The sequence below is a fragment of the Oncorhynchus mykiss genome, chromosome 2 (genome assembly GCF_057628025.1).
Source record: "Oncorhynchus mykiss isolate SJ-2025 chromosome 2, ASM5762802v1, whole genome shotgun sequence".
Lineage (NCBI taxonomy): Eukaryota > Metazoa > Chordata > Actinopteri > Salmoniformes > Salmonidae > Oncorhynchus > Oncorhynchus mykiss.
The window spans coordinates 50,979,854-50,998,870 of NC_143023.1; the positions used below are offsets into that span (position 1 = coordinate 50,979,854).

The following is a 19,017-nucleotide window of genomic DNA, read 5'->3' on the forward strand; positions in this document are numbered from 1 at the left end:
CACTGCCTCCCCTCCAGGACAATTACAGCACCCGGTGTCATTGGAAGGCCAAGATAGCACCGGAGGAGATGGCTGCCGTTTTACAGCCTCCTAACCAACTGTGCTATTTTGTTTGTTTGTAACTTATTTTGTACATATAGTTGCTGCTAGCGTCTCTTATGACTGAAAAGAGCATCTCGACAGCAATTACTCAATTCGAACTGGACAAAGATTCTTTCTTTAATGAGTCTGATGTGAAGGATATAAGGCTCTCCGGAGACCAGGCCCAAATCCCTGTCAGTTGCGTGAAGAAAAGGCGGAGCAGAGGGAGAAATTTGGGGTTTCTTGTTAGGATTTGTAGGCGAGTGAGTAAATCGCCATTACCATCGGTTCTATTGGCCAAAGTGCAATCACTGTAAAACAAACTCGATGATCTACAGTCGAGACTGTCCTACCAACAGGACATTAAAAACTGTAATATCTTGCGTTTCACTGAGACGTGGCTCAATGACGACACGGATAATATAGAGTTGGCTGGGTTTTCGGTGCATCAGCAGGACAGAGCAGCTACGTCTGGTGAGACAAGGGGCTGGGGGTGGTGTCTATTTGTCAATAACAGATGGTGAGCGATGTCTAATATTAAAGAAGTCTGGAGGTATTGCTCGCCTGAGGTTGTGTACCTAATGATAAGCTGTAGACCACACTATCTACCAAGAGAGTTCTTATCTATATTATTCATAGCCGTCTATTTACCACCACAAACCGATGCTGGCACTAAGACCGCACTCAACGAGCTGTATAAGGCCATAATCAAATAAGAAAATGCTCATCCCGCCTAGTGGCCGGGGAATTTAACGCAGTCAAACTTAAATCTGTTTTACCTCATTTCTACCAGCATGTCACATGTGCAACCAGAGAAAAAAGGAAAAGGAAAAAAACTCTAGACCACCTTTACTCCACACACAGAGATGCATACAAAGCTCTCATTTGCCCTCCACTTGGCAAATATGACCATAACTCTTTCCTTCTGATTCCTTCTTACACAAGCAAAAACTAAAAGCAGGAAGTACCAGTGACTCGTTCGATATGGAAGTGGTCAGATGACGCGGATGCTACGCTGCAGGACTGTTTTGATAACACAGACTGGAATATGTTCTGTGATTGATCCAATGGCATTGAGGAGTAAACCACCTCAGTCACTAGCTTCATCAATAAGTGCATTGTCGACATCGTCCCCACATATCCCAACCAGAAGCCATGGATTAGAGGCAACGTCCGCACTGAGGTAAAGGCTAGAGCTGCCACTTTCAAGGAGCGGGACACTAATCTGGACACTTATAAGAAATCCCGCTATTCCCTCAGACGAACCATTAAACAGGCAAAGCGTCAATACAGGACTAAGATTGAATCCTACTATGCCGGCTCTGACGCTCGCCGGATGTGGCAAAAAACTGTAATATCTATTACAAACTATTACAGACTACAAAGGGAAATCCAGCCGCGAGCTGCCCAGTGACGTGAGCCTACCAGACGAGCGAAATGCCTTTTATGCTCGCTGCGAGGCCAGCAACACTGGAGCACGCATGAGAGCACTAGCTTTTCAGGATGACTCTGTGATCACTATCTCCGTATCCGATGTGAGCAAGATCTTTAAACAGGTCCACATTCACAATGCTGCAGGGCCAGACGGATAACCAGGACATGTACTCAGAGCATGCGAGGACCAATTGGCAAGTGCCTTCACTGCCATTTTCAACCTCTCCCTGACCGAGTCTGTAAAACCCACGTTTCAAGCAGACCACCTTAGTCCCTGTGCCCAAGAATGCGTAAGTAAGATGCTTAAATGACTACCGCCCCGTAGCACTCATGTCGGTGGCCATGAAGTGCTTTCAAAGGCTCGTCACGGCTCACATCAACACGATCATCCCGGAAACCCTACACTAGACTTCAGTGCAGCTTTTGACATTTTCGATGATAGTCTGTTTCTGGAAAAACGTGTGTTATGGCTTTACACCCCCTGCTATAATGTGGATAAAGAGTTACTTGTCTAGCGAAACACAAAGGGTGTTCTTTAATGGAAGCCTCACAAACATAATCCAGGTAGAATCAGAAATTCCCAGGGTAGCTGTTTAGGCCCCTTACTTTTTAAACTTTTTACTAACGACATGCCACTGACTTTGAGTAAGGCCACGTGTCTATGTATGCGGATGACTCAACACTATACACGTCAGCTACTACAGTGACTGAAGTGACTGCAACACTTAACGAAGAGCTGCAGTTATTTTCAGAGTGGGTGGAAATGAATAAGTTAGCCCAAAATATTTCTAAAACTAAAAGCATTGTATTTGGGACAAAACATTCACTAAACACTCACTAAACCCTTCTCCGGCGCCATCTAGTTGAACATCATGCACTTAGTGTAGGGATGACCAGAGATTTTCTCTATCACTAAACACAAATGCTTTGCATGTAAATGAGGTCTTAGCTATGGATTGTGACCATGGCTATCCACACATTTAAAAAACAAGAGAATCGTGGTCTGGTTGGCTTAATATAAGGAATTTTAAATGATTTATACTTTTAATACTTAAGTATATTTAAAACCAAATACTTTTAGACTTTTAATCAAGTAGTATTTTACTGATTGACTTTAACTTTTACTTGAGTCATTTCATATTAAGGTATCTTTACTATTACTCAAGTAGGACAACTAGGTCCAAGAGGCTTCTAAACAGCTTCTACCCCCAAGCTATAAGACTCCTGAACAAGAAAACAAATGGCTACCCAGACTTTTTTTCAGCGCCACCTCTGGGTGAGCGTTTTCTTGATGGCTTATGGCGGAATACAGCTCATTCAATGCTGTCTTAGTGCCATCCTCTGACTGGTGTTGAATATTGACAGCTACAAATAATACAGATGAAAACTCTCGGTATATCTAGACAAATGGCTACCAAGACTATTTGCAGTGCCTCCCCCTCACCCCATCTTTACACCACTGCTACTCTCTGTTGTCATCTATGCATAGTCACTTTAATAACTTTACCTACGTGTACATTCTATCTCAACTAACCGGTGCCGATATAGTCTCGCTATTGTTATCTTATTCATATCCATATTTTTTTTTAACTGCCTGGATGGTTAGGGGCTCGTAAAGTAAGCATTTCACTGTAAGGTCTACACTTGTATTCAAATTTATTTGGGGTTCTTTTTCCACCACTGCAGACGGAGTATACATCACGCGGCTCTGGTTCCCTCTGCTGGACGTGCCAGGTCTCGACGGGCCCTCCGGCCAGGATTAGTTGGGGATGATTGAGGCTGTTGAGTGATCAAGGGGCAGATTGCTCACCAACCATACGAGTCCCATAAAGCTGCCATAAGGGTAGCACACAGGGGTTTTTTTCAGGGAGAGAGATTGATTCTTTATAGTCCTCCTCACGGTCTGCTAGAACGGGTCAACAGGTCTTTTCCCCAAAGGAGACAGCAATACCCAGGAGCCAAGAAGACGGTAACCTGGAGGAGGTCTCCTTGTAGAGACCAATTATTTTCTTTTTCTTTATTGTTTTAATAAGCACCCTTGAAACTATCACACTTGTGTCTGATCAGTGTAAACATTTGTATCCACCACCCTTGTCTGCCACAAGTGGTGGAGAATGCGGGCATTTGACAACGTGGTCAGATCAGGGTTGACATTTACGGCGCATCAGTATGGACGAGTTGATAGCTCAGTTCGTCCGGGCCCAACAAGCGCAACAGGCGGTTCAGGAACGAATGCTGGAGGAACAATGCCTACAAAATGTCCGCCTGGTTGAGGAAATCAGGAAGCTGCAAGGAGGAACGTCTACCGAATCGCATCCAAACCAGTTTTTTTTTTTTTTTTTTTTAAACAGTATTTTTATTAGAATTTCACAATTTTAACAAACTTACAAACAGAAATTAAACAAAAAAGCTCAGTTTAAACCAAGAGGTTGGGTTCCCCACATGGAACGTACAGTGTAGTTCTGAAATACATACATCCCCGTCATTCTACGAGAATCCTTGCAGCATAATAGCTGATACCTCAGGTTCTAGGTAATTTAGATAAGGTTCCCATACTTTGTAGAACCGGTCTGTTTTAGAATGCAATATACATGTCAGATATTCCAGAGGCACACATTCAAATAGTATCTTATGCCAATCTTTAATAGAAGGAACCTTATCACTAATCCACTGTAAAATGATGTTTTTCCTCGCTGCGAAGGTAAGGATGTTGTAAAGCCTCCTTTTACCCACAGAAGTAACCTGCCTACTAGGGAGACCTAATAGTAAAGAAACTGGGTCCAATTCTAGATCTACCCCTAGGATCTTTTCAATTTCTTGCAGAACACCAGACCAGTATCTTTGTATTTTGGTACATGACCATAAACAATGTGTTAGAGTGCCTGTATCAGTCTTGCATTTAAGACACTGAGGGGAAGAGGAAGTGGGGCTAAAAGCATGTCTGCGATTTGGGGATATATGCAATCTGTGTATTATTCTTAATTGGATTGCTCTAGTACGATTACATATAGATATTGTTTTTGCATATCTCCAAATGTCCTCCCACATCTCTTCGTCAATAGTAACAGACAATTCTTTCTCCCACACTTGTTTCACCCTCTGTGTGTTGACAGCAGAAAGGGACCTTAAATTATCATAAAACAGACTTACAGACATTTTCCTTTGTGGGAAAAAAAGCATTCTTTCAATGACAGACACATCAGGGTTACCAATTAAGGTGGTGATCTTCAGGATATAATGTCTTACTTGTAGGAAGCGGAAAAAGTTCTGCTTTGGGAGTCGATATTTCTCGACCATCTGCTCAAATGACAACAAAATCTTATCAACAAATAAGTCATTTAGCCTGCGTATGCCCTTATTAAGCCAAAAGTTAAAGCCGGCATCCAGCAATCCTGGACTGAAATCTGGATTGTTAAGAATTGGGGTAAGAGCAGAGGTTAGTTTGGACCTTCCCAGGAAGCGTTGAACTGACCTCCATACTTTGAGTGTGTTAAGTGTAACGGGATTATTGCAGTGATCTTCTACGGACTTGAAACTTCTGAAAAATAAAAGATCCTGTAAGGGGTAAGAGAAGTTTCAATGTCTAACCAAATAGAGGAGTCATCATTTGTGATCCAGTCAGAAATATAACAAAGGTGGGCACACCATTGATAGAACCTGATATTGGGCAGGTCCAAGCCGCCCATAGAACTTGGCAGCTGCAATATTGCCATCTTAAGTCTTGGCTTGTGTTTACTCCATATAAAGGAACTTAACCATCCATTTACATCCTTTATTACCTTATTGGAGAGTAATACTGGGATCATTTGGATTGGGTAAAGTAGTCTAGGTAAAATGTTCATTTTCAAGAGGGATATTCTACCCAACCAAGAAATCGGGAGAGAGTTCCAGCGCTCCAGATCCTGTCTTATTGTATCAAACAAGGGAACACAATTGGCTTTGTACATTTGCTGGAATTTAGGAGTAACAAATATACCCAGATACATGAAACCTGAGGGAGACCATTTAAAAGGGAAGGGGGGAGAAGTATTAGGTACAGAGTGCAGGCTACCAAGTGGCATAGCCTCTGACTTAGTTAGGTTAATCTTGTAGCCTGAGAATTCGCTGAATAATTCAATAATATTAATAAGAGCTGTAATTGAAGTCTCGGGACTAGAGATGAATATCAGGACATCATCAGCATACAAGCTTATTTTATGGTGAACATCACCAGTGAGCAGCCCCTGTATAGCAGGCGTTACCCTGATGGCCTCGGCCAGTGGTTCCATAACGAGTGCAAAGAGGAGGGGGGATAAAGGACAGCCCTGTCTGGTACCTCTGTGTATAGAAAAGCTATTTGACCTTAGCCCATTAGTAAGGACAGCAGCCTAAGGATCATCATATAAAACTTTCACCCATTTTATAAAGTTGTCACCCAGACCAAATTTATTTAGAGCAAATAATAGGTAAGACCACTCCACACGATCAAATGCTTTCTCAGCATCTAGGGAGAGCACAAGACCATCCACAGCACTTTGTTGGTAAGCTTGAATTACATTAAGAAGCCGCCTGACATTCTTGCATGACTTACGGCCCTTAATGAAGCCAGTTTGGTCTCCTTTCACAATTAGTGGCAGTGAGTCCTCTAATCTTGTGGCTAGAACTTTAGAAAGCAATTTTCTATCCACATTCAGAAGGGAAATTGGTCTGTATGAGGAACAAGACTCTGGACATTTTCCCTTTTTGAGAATAAGTGAAATGTTGGCTTCTCTCAGCGTTTGAGGGAGTTGGTCATTTGAAAATTAGTGATTAAACATATCACGCAATGGCTCAAGGATCAGGCCATGGAACTCTTTATAGAACTCACTACAAAACCCGTCTGGTCCTGGGGCCTTACCATTTTGCAGATTCTTAATTGCGAACATTATCTCTTCCTTGGTAATAGGGGCATTAAGGAGGGACCGCTGCTTTTCGGAGATAGTAGGGAGCTCAATCTTACAAAATAAGTTCTCCATTAATTTGGGTGCATCATTTGGCAGTTCTGAGGCATAAAGATTTGTATAAAATTTCTTAAATTAGTCACTTATCAATTTATTTTCATATAAATGATTACCATCAGAGTCAGTAATAGTAGCAATTGACTGAGAGTCAGCTCTCTTTTTAGCTAGGTATGCCAAGTACTTTCCTGGCTTATCGCCATGTTCATATAGCTTTTGCCTGACAAATCTCATTTTCTTTTCAGCGTCCTGTGTTAGGAGAGAGTCTAACGTTGATCTAATGACTGATATTTCCTTTAATAGGGCAGGAGTGGGCGTTTTAATGTAGTCCTTCTCTTTAGTTCCTAATTCACCCTCTAACATTTTTTGCTTTTCACGCTTTTTCCGTCTCTTAGTAGCTGTGTATGACATAATCAGACCCCTGGTATACGCTTTACAGGTCTCCCAAAGGAGCGAGGGGTTATCTGTTGATTGAGAGTTAATAGAGAAAAATGCTTTAAACTCTGTAATGAAATATGATGTGAATTTATGGTCTTTAAGAATGGTTGTGTTAAACCTCCAATGTCTTGACCGATTGAATGCCCCGTTGAGTTTTATGTCCAGGATCACCTCAGCATGATCAGATATGACTATGCTTCCTATCCTAGCGGATAAAACAGACTGCAGAGACGTCCTGGGCACAAAAAAATAATCTATTCTAGTCTGACATCCATGAGGTGCAGAGAAAAAAGTGAACTCTCTGTTGGAGGGATGAAAAGCTCTCCAGACATCCGCATACCCCAGATCATCACAAATAGCTTTAAGTGACTTAGCTTGAGGAGAGAGTGAAGCTATACCGCTGGGGAACCTATCAATAAGGGGGTTCAACAAGCAGTAAAATCTCCTCCAACCACTGCAGTGTCCGAGTTTAATTCTGAAAAGTCTAGAAAAACCTTAGTGAGGAAATCAGGGGGGTGAGCAGGGGGGAAGTAAATATTCATTATAGAAATGTTCTGCCCTTGTAAAGTACCATTAATTATAACAAAGCGACCAAATGTATCTTTCACACAATTCAAGACCTTAAGTGGTAAGTTCTTTTTCACCAGAATTGCTACACCTCTACTTCTGGATGTAAATGATGAGAAAAACACTTGACCAAACCCCCCTTGTTGTAATTTCAGGTGCTCCTTATCATCCAAATTAGTTTCTTGCAACAGGGCAATATCAATATTTTCTTTTTTCAAAAAAGATAGTACCTTCTTCCTCTTAATGGGGTTATGGCTCCCTCTAATGTTCCATGTACATACACGCAGTCCGTTACCTGCCATTGTATCTTGACCATTCAATATCCAGGCTGGATCCCACTGTAAAAGTGGGGTGCTACCTTTTTCCATGTGTTGAACTCTCCTCTATCTCACCGAGCATAAACAAACGATATGAACCCTGAACTCGAACTATACTAAACCCAAAAATTAAACATGTAAAGATCCAAAAGGGTTTTTTCCCACTAGCTAACATGCAGGGGATTTCAACTCTCCAATGTAGACTCTTATGTCTGCATCGCCGCTCCATAGCCTCATCCTTTATATGTATAGAAAATAAAATCAATAGGAGAATATTGAGGCTCTTCCACCTAAAACCAAACCTGGGCACCAATATGGATTCACACATATCTCAGCCTGAGCTATAGCGGCTATTACTTTAGCAAGAAAAATAATAAAGATACGAATATTACTGAGCCGGAGTACGTGAGGACTCACGTCACTGTTTCATGATCAGATTCAACCAAAAATAAACAAAGTTATCCAATGCTGCTGAGGTGCAGCTTAAAAGTTATTTACCCGAGAGAGTCAATAAACGCAGCAGCCTCTTCAGGTGTGTAGAGCTTTTTAGGTAATCCGTTGACCATAATCTTCAATGTGGCCGGGTATAACAGTGCGTAATCCATCTTCATTCTCCTGAGTCGAGCCTTCGTCTCATCAAACGCTTTGCGTCTTCATACAACCGCAGTGGAATAATCATTGAAGAATGAGACTTTAAGACTTTTACGTTGACTACCATCAGAGCCGATGTTTCTAGCCGCATCCATGACGCGCTGCTTGTCGGTGAAGTTGTGGAACTTTATAACCACCGGCCGTGGGCACTGATTGGGACCGGGTATCGGTGCTTGAGAGCGATGGGCCCTGTCCAGCTTCACACGGCCAGCCTTAGTGTCCATTTGTAGGTAGCCAGGGATCCATTCCTCAAAGAATTTTACTGAACGTGTCCCTTCAGAATTTCCCTGGAGTCCCACAACACGAATATTGCATCTGCGTCCTCGATTATCCAAGTCGTCAATGTGCTCCGCCATTTCGCGCACCTGTTTCTCAAGTGCTTTTATCTTAGCGTCCATAGATGTAGTTGAAGTTTCCACTGCATCAATTCTTCCTTCCGCCTCAACAACACGTTCCACAACCCTCTGTAGTTCAGCTGAATGGCCTGCTATTGCTTCCAAGACCGTTCTTATCTTAGCATCGATCACTTTAGTAATGTTATCAGTCATCTTTTGAATCACCAGGTCCATTGTGCCTGTATCCGCAATGGTGCTAGCCTCGCTAACGTTAGCTAGCTCCTCATGCACATCCACAGGGGTGGTGATTTTGGTCGACTTCTTAGTAGTTCTGTTGGGCATGTTGTCTGAGATTTTTGCGGAAAAGCCGTCAAGACTCATTATATGGTAACTTATTTAGCCAATTCTACCACTTTTTCAAGCTAGGAGATTAATGTAAAAATATAAATTTACGAATGCCACGAGAGCTCGCTGAAACACCGTGTTCTCTCTACGGCACCATTTTCATCCCCCCCCCAAACCAGTTTTTAATAAAGCTAATGGAAAACAACATCATCAAAACCTGACTGTCCCCGTTCCTGTCCGTACCCGTTCCTCTCCGCCCACTTGTACTTTGGTCCGTTCAAATGTGCAAAGGTAGGTTTTGATGTCGTTGTCCTCCATTAGCTTTATTAAAAACAGGTTTGGATGCGATTCGGTAACACCCTAAAGGCATATTCTGACCTCAACGCTGAACAGGCGGCTAACTATGACGATCTCAAACGGGAGATACTCAGCCATTACGGGTACAACCTGGCCCGTCAGGCCCAACTGGTCCACAACTGGAGGTTCGTGGCCGACACCTCCCCCCAAGCCTAGATGAGCGACCTATTGCGCATCACCAGGGCATGGCTTCTAACCAATGATGCCACCCTCTCCATGATAGACAGAGTGGTCACGGATCGCTTCTTAAGGGCACTACCCCATGACATGAAGAGTGTGATGAGTCTATGCGAGCCCTAGACCTTGGAGGACCTCCTGGGAGCATTAGCGATGCATCAGAACACAGATGCTCTGCTGAAGGGGAGCCGGGCCGAGTTGGGGAACCGTTCGAGTGGATGGAAGGACACCCCCACCGCAGTATTCCCCGGACCAACAATCAGCCAGGCTAAAGGGCCACAGACCATCGGAAAAACAGCCGGGTGAGAGCCGACCCGCCGCTGACAACCACAGGTGAATGGAGACCAAAGGAGGTGTTTTGAGTGTGGCGACCTGAGACACCTCCCATGGAATTGCTTGGGTCGAGACGAGTCAATGCCATCAGAGAGCCCCGGAGACGAGACGGGTCACGCACTAAACTACGTCATCTCCTCTTGGGCCCACCCATGGTCATGGTGAAAGTCGACGGACACAACACCCAAGTTCTGTTGGACTCCAGGAGTATGGTTACGCTTGCAAACACGTGCCTGCTGGCCCAGGAGATGTCCGTCTCCTGTGTCCACAGCGACACCAAGCAGTATCCGACCGTACAGGCCAACATCGTGACACCACAAGGAAGCTGCTGGATGATGTTGTTGTCAGTGCTGTACCCGAGTTGCTGGTACCCATCCTCGTGGGACGAGATTGTCCACTGTTCGCGGCACTGTGGAGGCAGGGGCACCGGAACCAAACTCCCCTAGTGAACAACCGGAGGAGGAGCTCATTCTCCCCCTCATCTATTTTGAGGGACCAACTGAGACACCTACTATGGGCCAAATGAGGGGACAGTTCAGGACCACCCAGTGGGAGGATAGCAGTGGATGACTGGCGATACACCAATTTCCAAATCAAGATTAACCTTTCGTTTCAGATGTCGCACAAACAGGGGGAATGTCGAGAGGTGCTGTTAATGGGGGCACACCTGGGAATGGAGAAAACCTGGGAACAGATCGCGGCCCAGTTCCACTGGCCGTGGAAGACTATAGCCGCAGATGTCCGGAGTGTCAAATCACCGCCCCAAAAGCACATTCCAAAACCCGCTGGTATCCCTTATCGATCATTGGGTGCCATTTGAGCACATCGCCATGGACATTGTGGGTTCCCTGGTAAAAACGGCACGAGGACACCAGTACATTCTGGTCTTTCACCCACAGATGGATGGGCTTGTTGAATGTTTCACTATAATGCTCAAGCTAATGCTGCAGAAGGTCATTGAGCAGGACAGGAATAACTGGAATCAGCTACTACCCCACCTAATGTTCTCGGTCTGAGAAGTACCCCAGTCCTCCAATGTTTTTTCCACTTTCAAACTCCTCTACGGGAGGAGATAACACATCCTACTGAACCTCGCCAGGGACGTGTGGGTATCCCAGCCAAACCCCTTACGCAGCGTGGTGGAACACATGGAGACTATAAGTGAGCGAATGACAGCAGTATGGCCAGTGGTAAGGGAAGAAATGGAGAAGGCCAAATGCGCCCAAGTCAAGGTCTACAATCGGGAACCTAACCCCGAGAGTTCCAGGTGGTTGACAAGGTGCTGGTCTTCATCCCCCATGTAAGTTCTTGGCAACATGGCACGGGCCGTATGAGGTGATCGAGAAGCTGGGACCTGTCAATTACCACATACGGCAGCCAGGAAGATGGAAACCCCAACATATTTACTACGTGAACCTATTGAAGAGGTGGCACGTGAGGACAGCCTTGGCTGTGTTATGGTCAAGACCCAGGACGCCAAGGGTACCAGTGGTTGTCCCGAGCAATGAGGACCTCGGCCCGGCCCAGAAGCAAGAGCTCCGGGAGTTCATTGATCGGAACACGGCCGTATTCGCCGAGAACATCGAACACCAGGTCCACACCCAGCCCGGGAAAACGTTATGAAAGAGGCCATACCGGATCCCAGAGGCCCGAAGGTACACAGTGGCCTATTTGGATGATATCATCATCCATAGCCAAGGTTGGGAAGAGCACCTGATGTGCCTCCAGGCGGTACTGGACGAGCTCAGGCATGCCCTGTTGACAGAAAACCCCAATAAATGCAAGATGGTGTTTGAGGAGGTGGAGTACCTGGGGTATTTGATCGGACAGGGGAACGTCAAGCCCCAGGAGAGGAAGGTCCACGTGGTACGTGATTGGCCCATCCACGCACCAAAACACAGGTCCAGTCCTTCCTTCCTTGGGAAGAACAACCCATCATGTACATAACCCGAAAGCTGATACCTAGAGAAAAAAAGTACTTGATCATCGAGACAGAGTGTCGAGCGGTGAAGTGGGCGCTGTTGGGCACCTACCTCACCCTGGTCACAGACCATGCTCCCCTGGTCTGGATTACCAGGGGAAGTGACACAAACGATCGGGTCACCAGGGTGTTCTTGTCCCTTCAACGCTTCTATTTTTCTTTTGTGCACAGGTCAGGGGCAAAGCATGAGAACGCGGATGCCCCATCGAGAAAGGAGACATACAGCGTCCTCCCCATTAGGGCTGGGGGGTGTGGAGTAGCATGGATTAGCCACCAGGGGGAGACTGTCGATGCACGCTGCTGGTTAAAGGTTGCTCCTGTATAGTCGTCCTCACGGTCTGCTAGAACCGAGGGGCTCGGTCTTTTCCCCAAAGGAGACCGGAGCCCAGAATATGGTAACCCGGAGGAGGTTTCCTGGGGGAGACCTATTATTTCTACCTTTGCCTTCCGTCCTGCTAGCTAACGTTCAATCACTGGAAATATAAATGGGATGTACTGAAAGCACGTATATCCTACCAACAGGACATTAAAAACTGTAATATCTTGTGTGAGTTGTGGCTGAACGACAACATTAAGAACATACAGCTGGCGGGTTATGCACTCTATCGGCAGGATAGAACAGCAGCCTCTGGTAAGACACAGAGCGGGGGCCTATGCATATATGTAAATTACAGGTGGTGCACAATATCTAAGGAAGTCTCGAGGTGTTGCTCGCCTGAGGTAGAGTATCTCATGAAAAGCTGTAGACCACACTATCTAACTAGAGAGTTTTCATCTGTATTTTTCGTAGCTGTCTACATACCACCACAGACTGATACTGGCACTAAAACCTCACTCAATGAGCTGTATACGGCCATAAGCAAACAGGAAAATGCTCATCCAGAGGCGGTGCTCCTAGTGGCCGGGGACTTTAATGCAGGGAACCTTAAATAAGTTGTACCTCATTTCTATCAGCATGTTAAATGTGCAACAGTTTGAGGTCCTGAGCGCTCTGGAGCAGGTTTTCATCAAGGATCTCTCTGTACTTTGCTCCATTCATCTTTGCCTCGATCCTGACTAGTATCTCAGTCGATGCCGGTGACATGGTGCCAGGTTTCCTCCAGACTTGACGTTTGGCATTCAGGCCAAAGAGTTCAATCTTGGTTTCATCAGACCAGAAAATCTTGTTTCTCATAGTGTGAGAGTCTTTAGGTGCCACATATGACAGCCCGCAAACTCCAAGCAGGCTGTCATGTGACTTTTATTGAGGAGTGGCTTCTGTCTGGCCCCTCTACCATAAAGCCCTTCTGGAAGGTTCTCCCATTTCCACAGAGGAACTCTGGAGCTCTGTCAGAGTGACCATAGGGTTCTTGGTCACCTCCCTTAACCAAGGCCCTTCTCCCCGGTTTGCTCAGTTTGCTGCAGACTTTTTTGGTACCCTTCCCCAGATCTGTGATTCGACACAATCCTGCCTCGGAGCACTACGGACAATTCCTTCAAACCTCATGGCTTGGTTTTTGCTCTGACATGCACTGTCAACTGTGGGACCTTTTACAGACTTTCCAAATCATGTCCAATACATTTAATTTACCACAGGTGGACTCCAATCAAGTTGTAGTAACATCTCAAGGATGATCAATGGAAACAGGATGCACCTGACCTCAATTTCAAGTCTCATAGCAAAGGGTCTGAATACTTATGTAAATAAGGTATTTCTGTTTTTTTTTATGTTTAATACATTTGCTAAAATGTCTAAAAACCTGTTTTCGCTTTGTCATCATGGGGTATTGGGATGTCATCATGGGGTATTGTGTGTAGATTGCAGAGGATATGTTTTTATTTAATAAATTATAGAATAAGGCTGTAATGTAACAACATTTGGAAAAAGTCAAGGGGTCTGAATACTTTCCGAAGGCAGTGTAGATTGTATCACCCAGAATGAAGGGTTTGACGATTACTATCATTGAAGTGATAAAAGATAGAAGTAGGGAATGTGGAGGAAAACTATATAGTCTTGAAGGACAGCCTTGAATTGTACATCTTGTCTCCTACAATCATTGGTTCCTGTAGGTGCTGGGTAGAGATATGAGGGGGAAACGGTCATGACCCCCTCCTCAGACTTTTTGGCAGAACGCCCAGAACATGTTCTATAAGTTAAGATAGGAGACGGTGCCAGACACATGCAGGAACCAACCCTATGAACTATGCCTATGCTACTTGTCTGTGTAAGCAGTATATAAGACAACTAACGGGACTGCCACGGCAGAGCTATCTTCAGACCGGTACTTTATGCATCTAAGTTGACTGTGACCTCTCCAGCTTGCTGATAATAAATAAAAATTTATTTAAGATTGACTTCAGGTGTCCCTGGACGTAATTTCCACGACACAATCAAGCTATTTTATTCTCTATTTTAAGACACCTGGGTGTATTAGAAACAAATATGTAAAGATTATTTGGTGAAACTTTTGAATTTGGCCTTACTGCCATTACCTCAATAAATGCACTAAATAACAAACAAAGATACACAAATATCCGAAGGATCTATGGTTTGTAGTGACTGAAATGCATAAGAAAGGTATTCAGGTCATCTGGTAAAAAGTGTGTGTATGTGTAAAAGTACATCTGCATTGCTGTCAAATGCAATTTTGTCACTGGAAATAAAATGCATATGAGTGAATGAGAGAAAACAGACAAGCCGCGATCATTTGAAGAAAATGTATGAGAGGAATTGTTACGATCTTCCCTAAAATAAGTAGATTTAAGATGTAGTTTAAAATGTATTGGGCTGTAATCTAAGGTGTATCAGTCAAATAGGCTACAGTGGGAATAGAAAGTCACACTGCTTTCAAATTCTGCATGGAAGAAAGGGCAAATATTGCACAGTCTAGGTGTTTTACTACATTTTCAGAAGTTTTTCATTTTTTTCACTTGGATATTGTGGGTTACTGTGTGTATATAAAGCCAAAAAAGGTATAACTGTATGTGTTTCCATTTCAGGCTGTAAGGCAACAAAAGGTGTACATTTTGAAAGGGGGTGGGGACTTTCTATGCCCACTGTACATATTTGAAACAATTGCAGCCTACCTGTGTTGATATCAACCCTAGGCATGTAGCCTTGGCAGGCTACCTGTGTTGATTTCAACCCTAGGCATGTAGCCTTGGCAGGCTACCTGTGTTGATTTCAACCCTAGGCATGTAGCCTTGGCAGGCTACCTGTGTTGATTTCAACCCTAGGCATGTAGCCTTGGCAGCCTACCTGTGTTGATTTCAACCCTAGGCATGTAGCCTTGGCAGGCTACCTGTGTTGATATCAACCCTAGGCATGTAGCCTTGGCAGCCTACCTGTGCTGATTTCAACCCTAGGCATGTAGCCTTGGCAGGCTACCTGTGTTGATATCAACCCTAGGTATGTAGCCTTAGCAGGCTACAGCAGGAAAACTGGGGGACTCTGATTTCAATAGAGAATACTGTTCATCTAGAAGAACGACCCTTACGAAAACAAAACTTTCAGTCAGAGTGCAGTATAATTACAGTACACTGCAGTATAACTGCAGTTCAACGGCAGTGCTATGCAATTACTGCATCCAAAATAACACAGTGGACTGCAGTTACTGTACTTTACTGCAGTTTCAAAACGTCAATCTTTTTTTTGTAAGGAGAGACTTGGGTGTTTATGAACAACTCGGGTTTATTAACTACAACTTCCTTGTAAGCTATAAGCAACAACCGTTTAGCACAGGTATGGTGGCTCCCATAGGACATCTAAGATGAGTTGAAAGGATCTCACAACAATAACTCCCAGGGGCTAGATATCAAACTAAATCAACTGCTTACTATGGATTTTCATGACAATTACATTGGCATATGCTGTGCAGTGCATGTGAATTGATGCTGGCTACTCTCGCACACAAATTTCCCACCATGGCGGGCGTCTCTCAATGTGATTTCGGCTTGAGAGTCATAGTTCTCAGTGATGGGGTCATAATAGTTAGCTCCAACCATTCAAAAGTTAGAGCCAAATCTATAGGAAGAAAACTGAAACCGCTCTGTTTTTCACAATCACATTTAGCGGCTATTGGAGGTTACTTGCGTAACCCAGGTTCTATAAACTCCGGGGCATTCGGTGGATTTGTTATTGGGGGGGGGGGGGGACAACAACATAGCACTCTGGAATATTTGGGGGGACACTTAAACTATACTGACTGGGCCTATGAAGGGAGGCCACGTTTATTACTAATCCCCAAGTCAATCACAGACTACGGGAGGTGCACAGTACCACATAGAGCCATGGCTACATGGAACTCTATTCCACGTCAGGTAACGAATGCAAGCAGTAGAATCAGATTTTAAAAACTGTTAAAAATACACAGCGGGGACTGTGAAGAGACACACACAACAGCACAGACACACATACACATGATAAGACACGCACTCTACACACGCGCCAATTGGATTTTGTAGTGTAAATAATGTGATAGTAGAGTAGTGGCCTGAGGAAACACACTTACTGTCTTGTGAAATGTGATGTAATATTTTACATTCTATATAACTGCTTTAATGTTGCTGGACCCCAGGAATGGGGATCCTTAATAAATACAAATACTAATCAAGAAGAGAAGGCTTTTTGAACTTTCAATAGTCTGATTACTAAAACAATTCCTGAATCTCTGTATAGAGAAAGGAAATGGGCCCTATTCTTATTCTTTCTATCATTAGCCTAAATCCATCCATGAACACAGACAGTCAAATGACTATCATAAACACACCAGAGGCTATAAATAGATCACATACATCCACATCAAAGTTAATAGCTGTGAATTCCAAAGAAACTTCCATGACCAAAAGAGAGCATCAAGAGTAATTGGACACCGTCAGATCCCATTCAACAGTTGGCATTCCGCCAGATGTTGCAGGGTAAACATAAAACACGACACCAGAAAGGAAACTGAACTTTCTGCAGTTGGGGGTCGGAAACTGGGGAGAACCTCACACACACCCTCTTAAAATCAGCAGCAAAATAGCAGTAGACAGATCATGTGCAAAAACTGAGGTCTATAGTATTATTATTTAATTATAATGACATTTTAATGAGAAAAACGTGGTCAAATTGAGGTTAATTCATTCGTATTGTCTTGAACCATAAATGAATCATTTTTCGATGTGTTCAATGATATTACACTGTACAGTTTACTTGCCCCTTGTTCGATCCTCTGCTATAATATTCGAAGTAGGCTACTCACTGTTTTAATGCACACTTGTTCGTCCCGGCTAAATAGATAGTCGTGGTCCTACTTTAGTCCACTTCTATTCATAAAACAATCTTTAAACGAATTAAATGCACAAAAAAAATATGCATTTATAACGAAGTGACTAACAAATCTAAAGACATAAACAATACGAATCAATTTGTATGCCCTTTCAACAACATTATTCCAAGTATGGAAGCATGCTTGGGTCGAGAAGACTAGCCTAATGCACGGGTAATAACGCTTTAGGCTTTTCTATAGGCTAACAATTTATGGAAAATCATGTATATTGAATGTGCTCTTTCTCCCAAGAACATTGAAATAATGAATTCATTATTATGTATGTATATACAACAATGTTTATTGGGGTTAGAGAATAGATGGGGACACATAGTTTATTTTATTGAGTGGATGTGCCCACGATCCAACTGACTACAAAATATAAACCAGGAGAAGAGCGGGATAGGGTGGAACCGCGTACCTGACCTACCCTCCACCGGGTTAAGATGTCGACTAATTCTCACCCGGGGTTTCACTTCTTCAAAAACGGACGAGTCATCTGCGCCGTCCGCTCCAGACAGCCGCACAGGTTGCGTGAAAACCGTGCTCTCTTCTGTGTGTGCCGGATTCATGGCCTGTCCTATACTAGTTTCCATAACCATCTCCTGGATAAAACGTATTCAAATAGCTCTTTATTTATAAATATAACTTATGTAAAGTACATATAGATTTGACAACTGCTGCGTGATAAGCGCGTCTTTATCGGATCCAGGAACGCCCGGTAATTCCAAATGCCTCCCTCTGGCTCATATGTCGTTTTACCTGCGCTCAAGTAGCCTATGGCAGTGAGACCTGGAAGTCATGATTGACAGGAACACTAGCCAATCCAAGCGAGGAGGCGCGGGTGGGGGGGTAAACGTCGAAACTCGAACAGCTAATTTTGGTGCCAATTGGTGAAGCTAGCACTGGCGGTTCTAGCTTGTATAGCTTATATATATATATAGCGTTTTACTTTGTATATATTTCATATATGTTTTTTATATTTTTTATTTCAATTTCTTATCTAAAGACTGAACATACTCTCCTGCAACCCGCCTCACCCAATGTGGTATGGATCTGCTATTCTTTATACTTTAGAACCGGACCCCCCTCAGTAGCTAGCCAGCTAACTAGCTACTAGTCAGTTAGCCACTGCTAGCAGTCATCCCCGTTAACTCGGACATCTGCCAGCCTCAACTGGTGCAATTCCTGCCAGTCTGCACAGCGCGATATCAACGCAGAGCATATCGGACTGCATTTCTCTACCAAATCTTCGGATTCATACCGCAAGCTCTTAACCTTTACTCCGGATCATTGCAGCTAGCTAGCTTCCAGTTAGCCTGGAGCTAGCCTCGAGCTAGGCCCATCCCCCGGCTAGCCGAAGAGATCCATCAGACAATTCCTGGGCTTCAATACTTCTTTTGCCAATTGCCTGGACACTTTGCTGCCGGCCCGGAGCCCCTCCGATCCATCACGACTGGTCTGCCGACATAACCGTCCGAGGGGGTTTCAACAGGCTCTCTTGTTGCGACGTCCCCACGAGGACCATCTGCTAGCCCCGGCCCGCTAGCTGTCTGAATCACCGTGCCTCCAGCTCGCCTAGCTACTCACTGAACCCTATGATCACTCGGCTACACATGCCTCTCCCTAATGTCAACATGCCTTGTCTATTGCTGTTCTGGTTAGTGATTTTTGTCTTATTTCACTGTAGAGCCTCCAGCCCTGCTCAATATGCCTTAGCTTTTGGTGGCCCTTTTG

At 44.2% G+C, this 19,017-nt stretch overlaps 1 protein-coding gene across 1 annotated transcript in view; it reads right to left on the reverse strand.

Moving 5' to 3' along the window:
- Positions 1 to 18,040, reverse strand: part of LOC110491182 (Krueppel-like factor 5) — a 42,685-nt gene extending 24,645 nt beyond the window's left edge. The window contains exon 1 of the mRNA XM_036950164.2: positions 17,745 to 18,040. Coding sequence (XP_036806059.2) covers positions 17,745 to 17,882 — 138 coding nt within the window. The 5' untranslated portion in view covers positions 17,883 to 18,040. The remainder of the gene's footprint in view (positions 1 to 17,744) is intronic.
- Between the last annotated feature and the right edge of the window lie 977 nt (positions 18,041 to 19,017).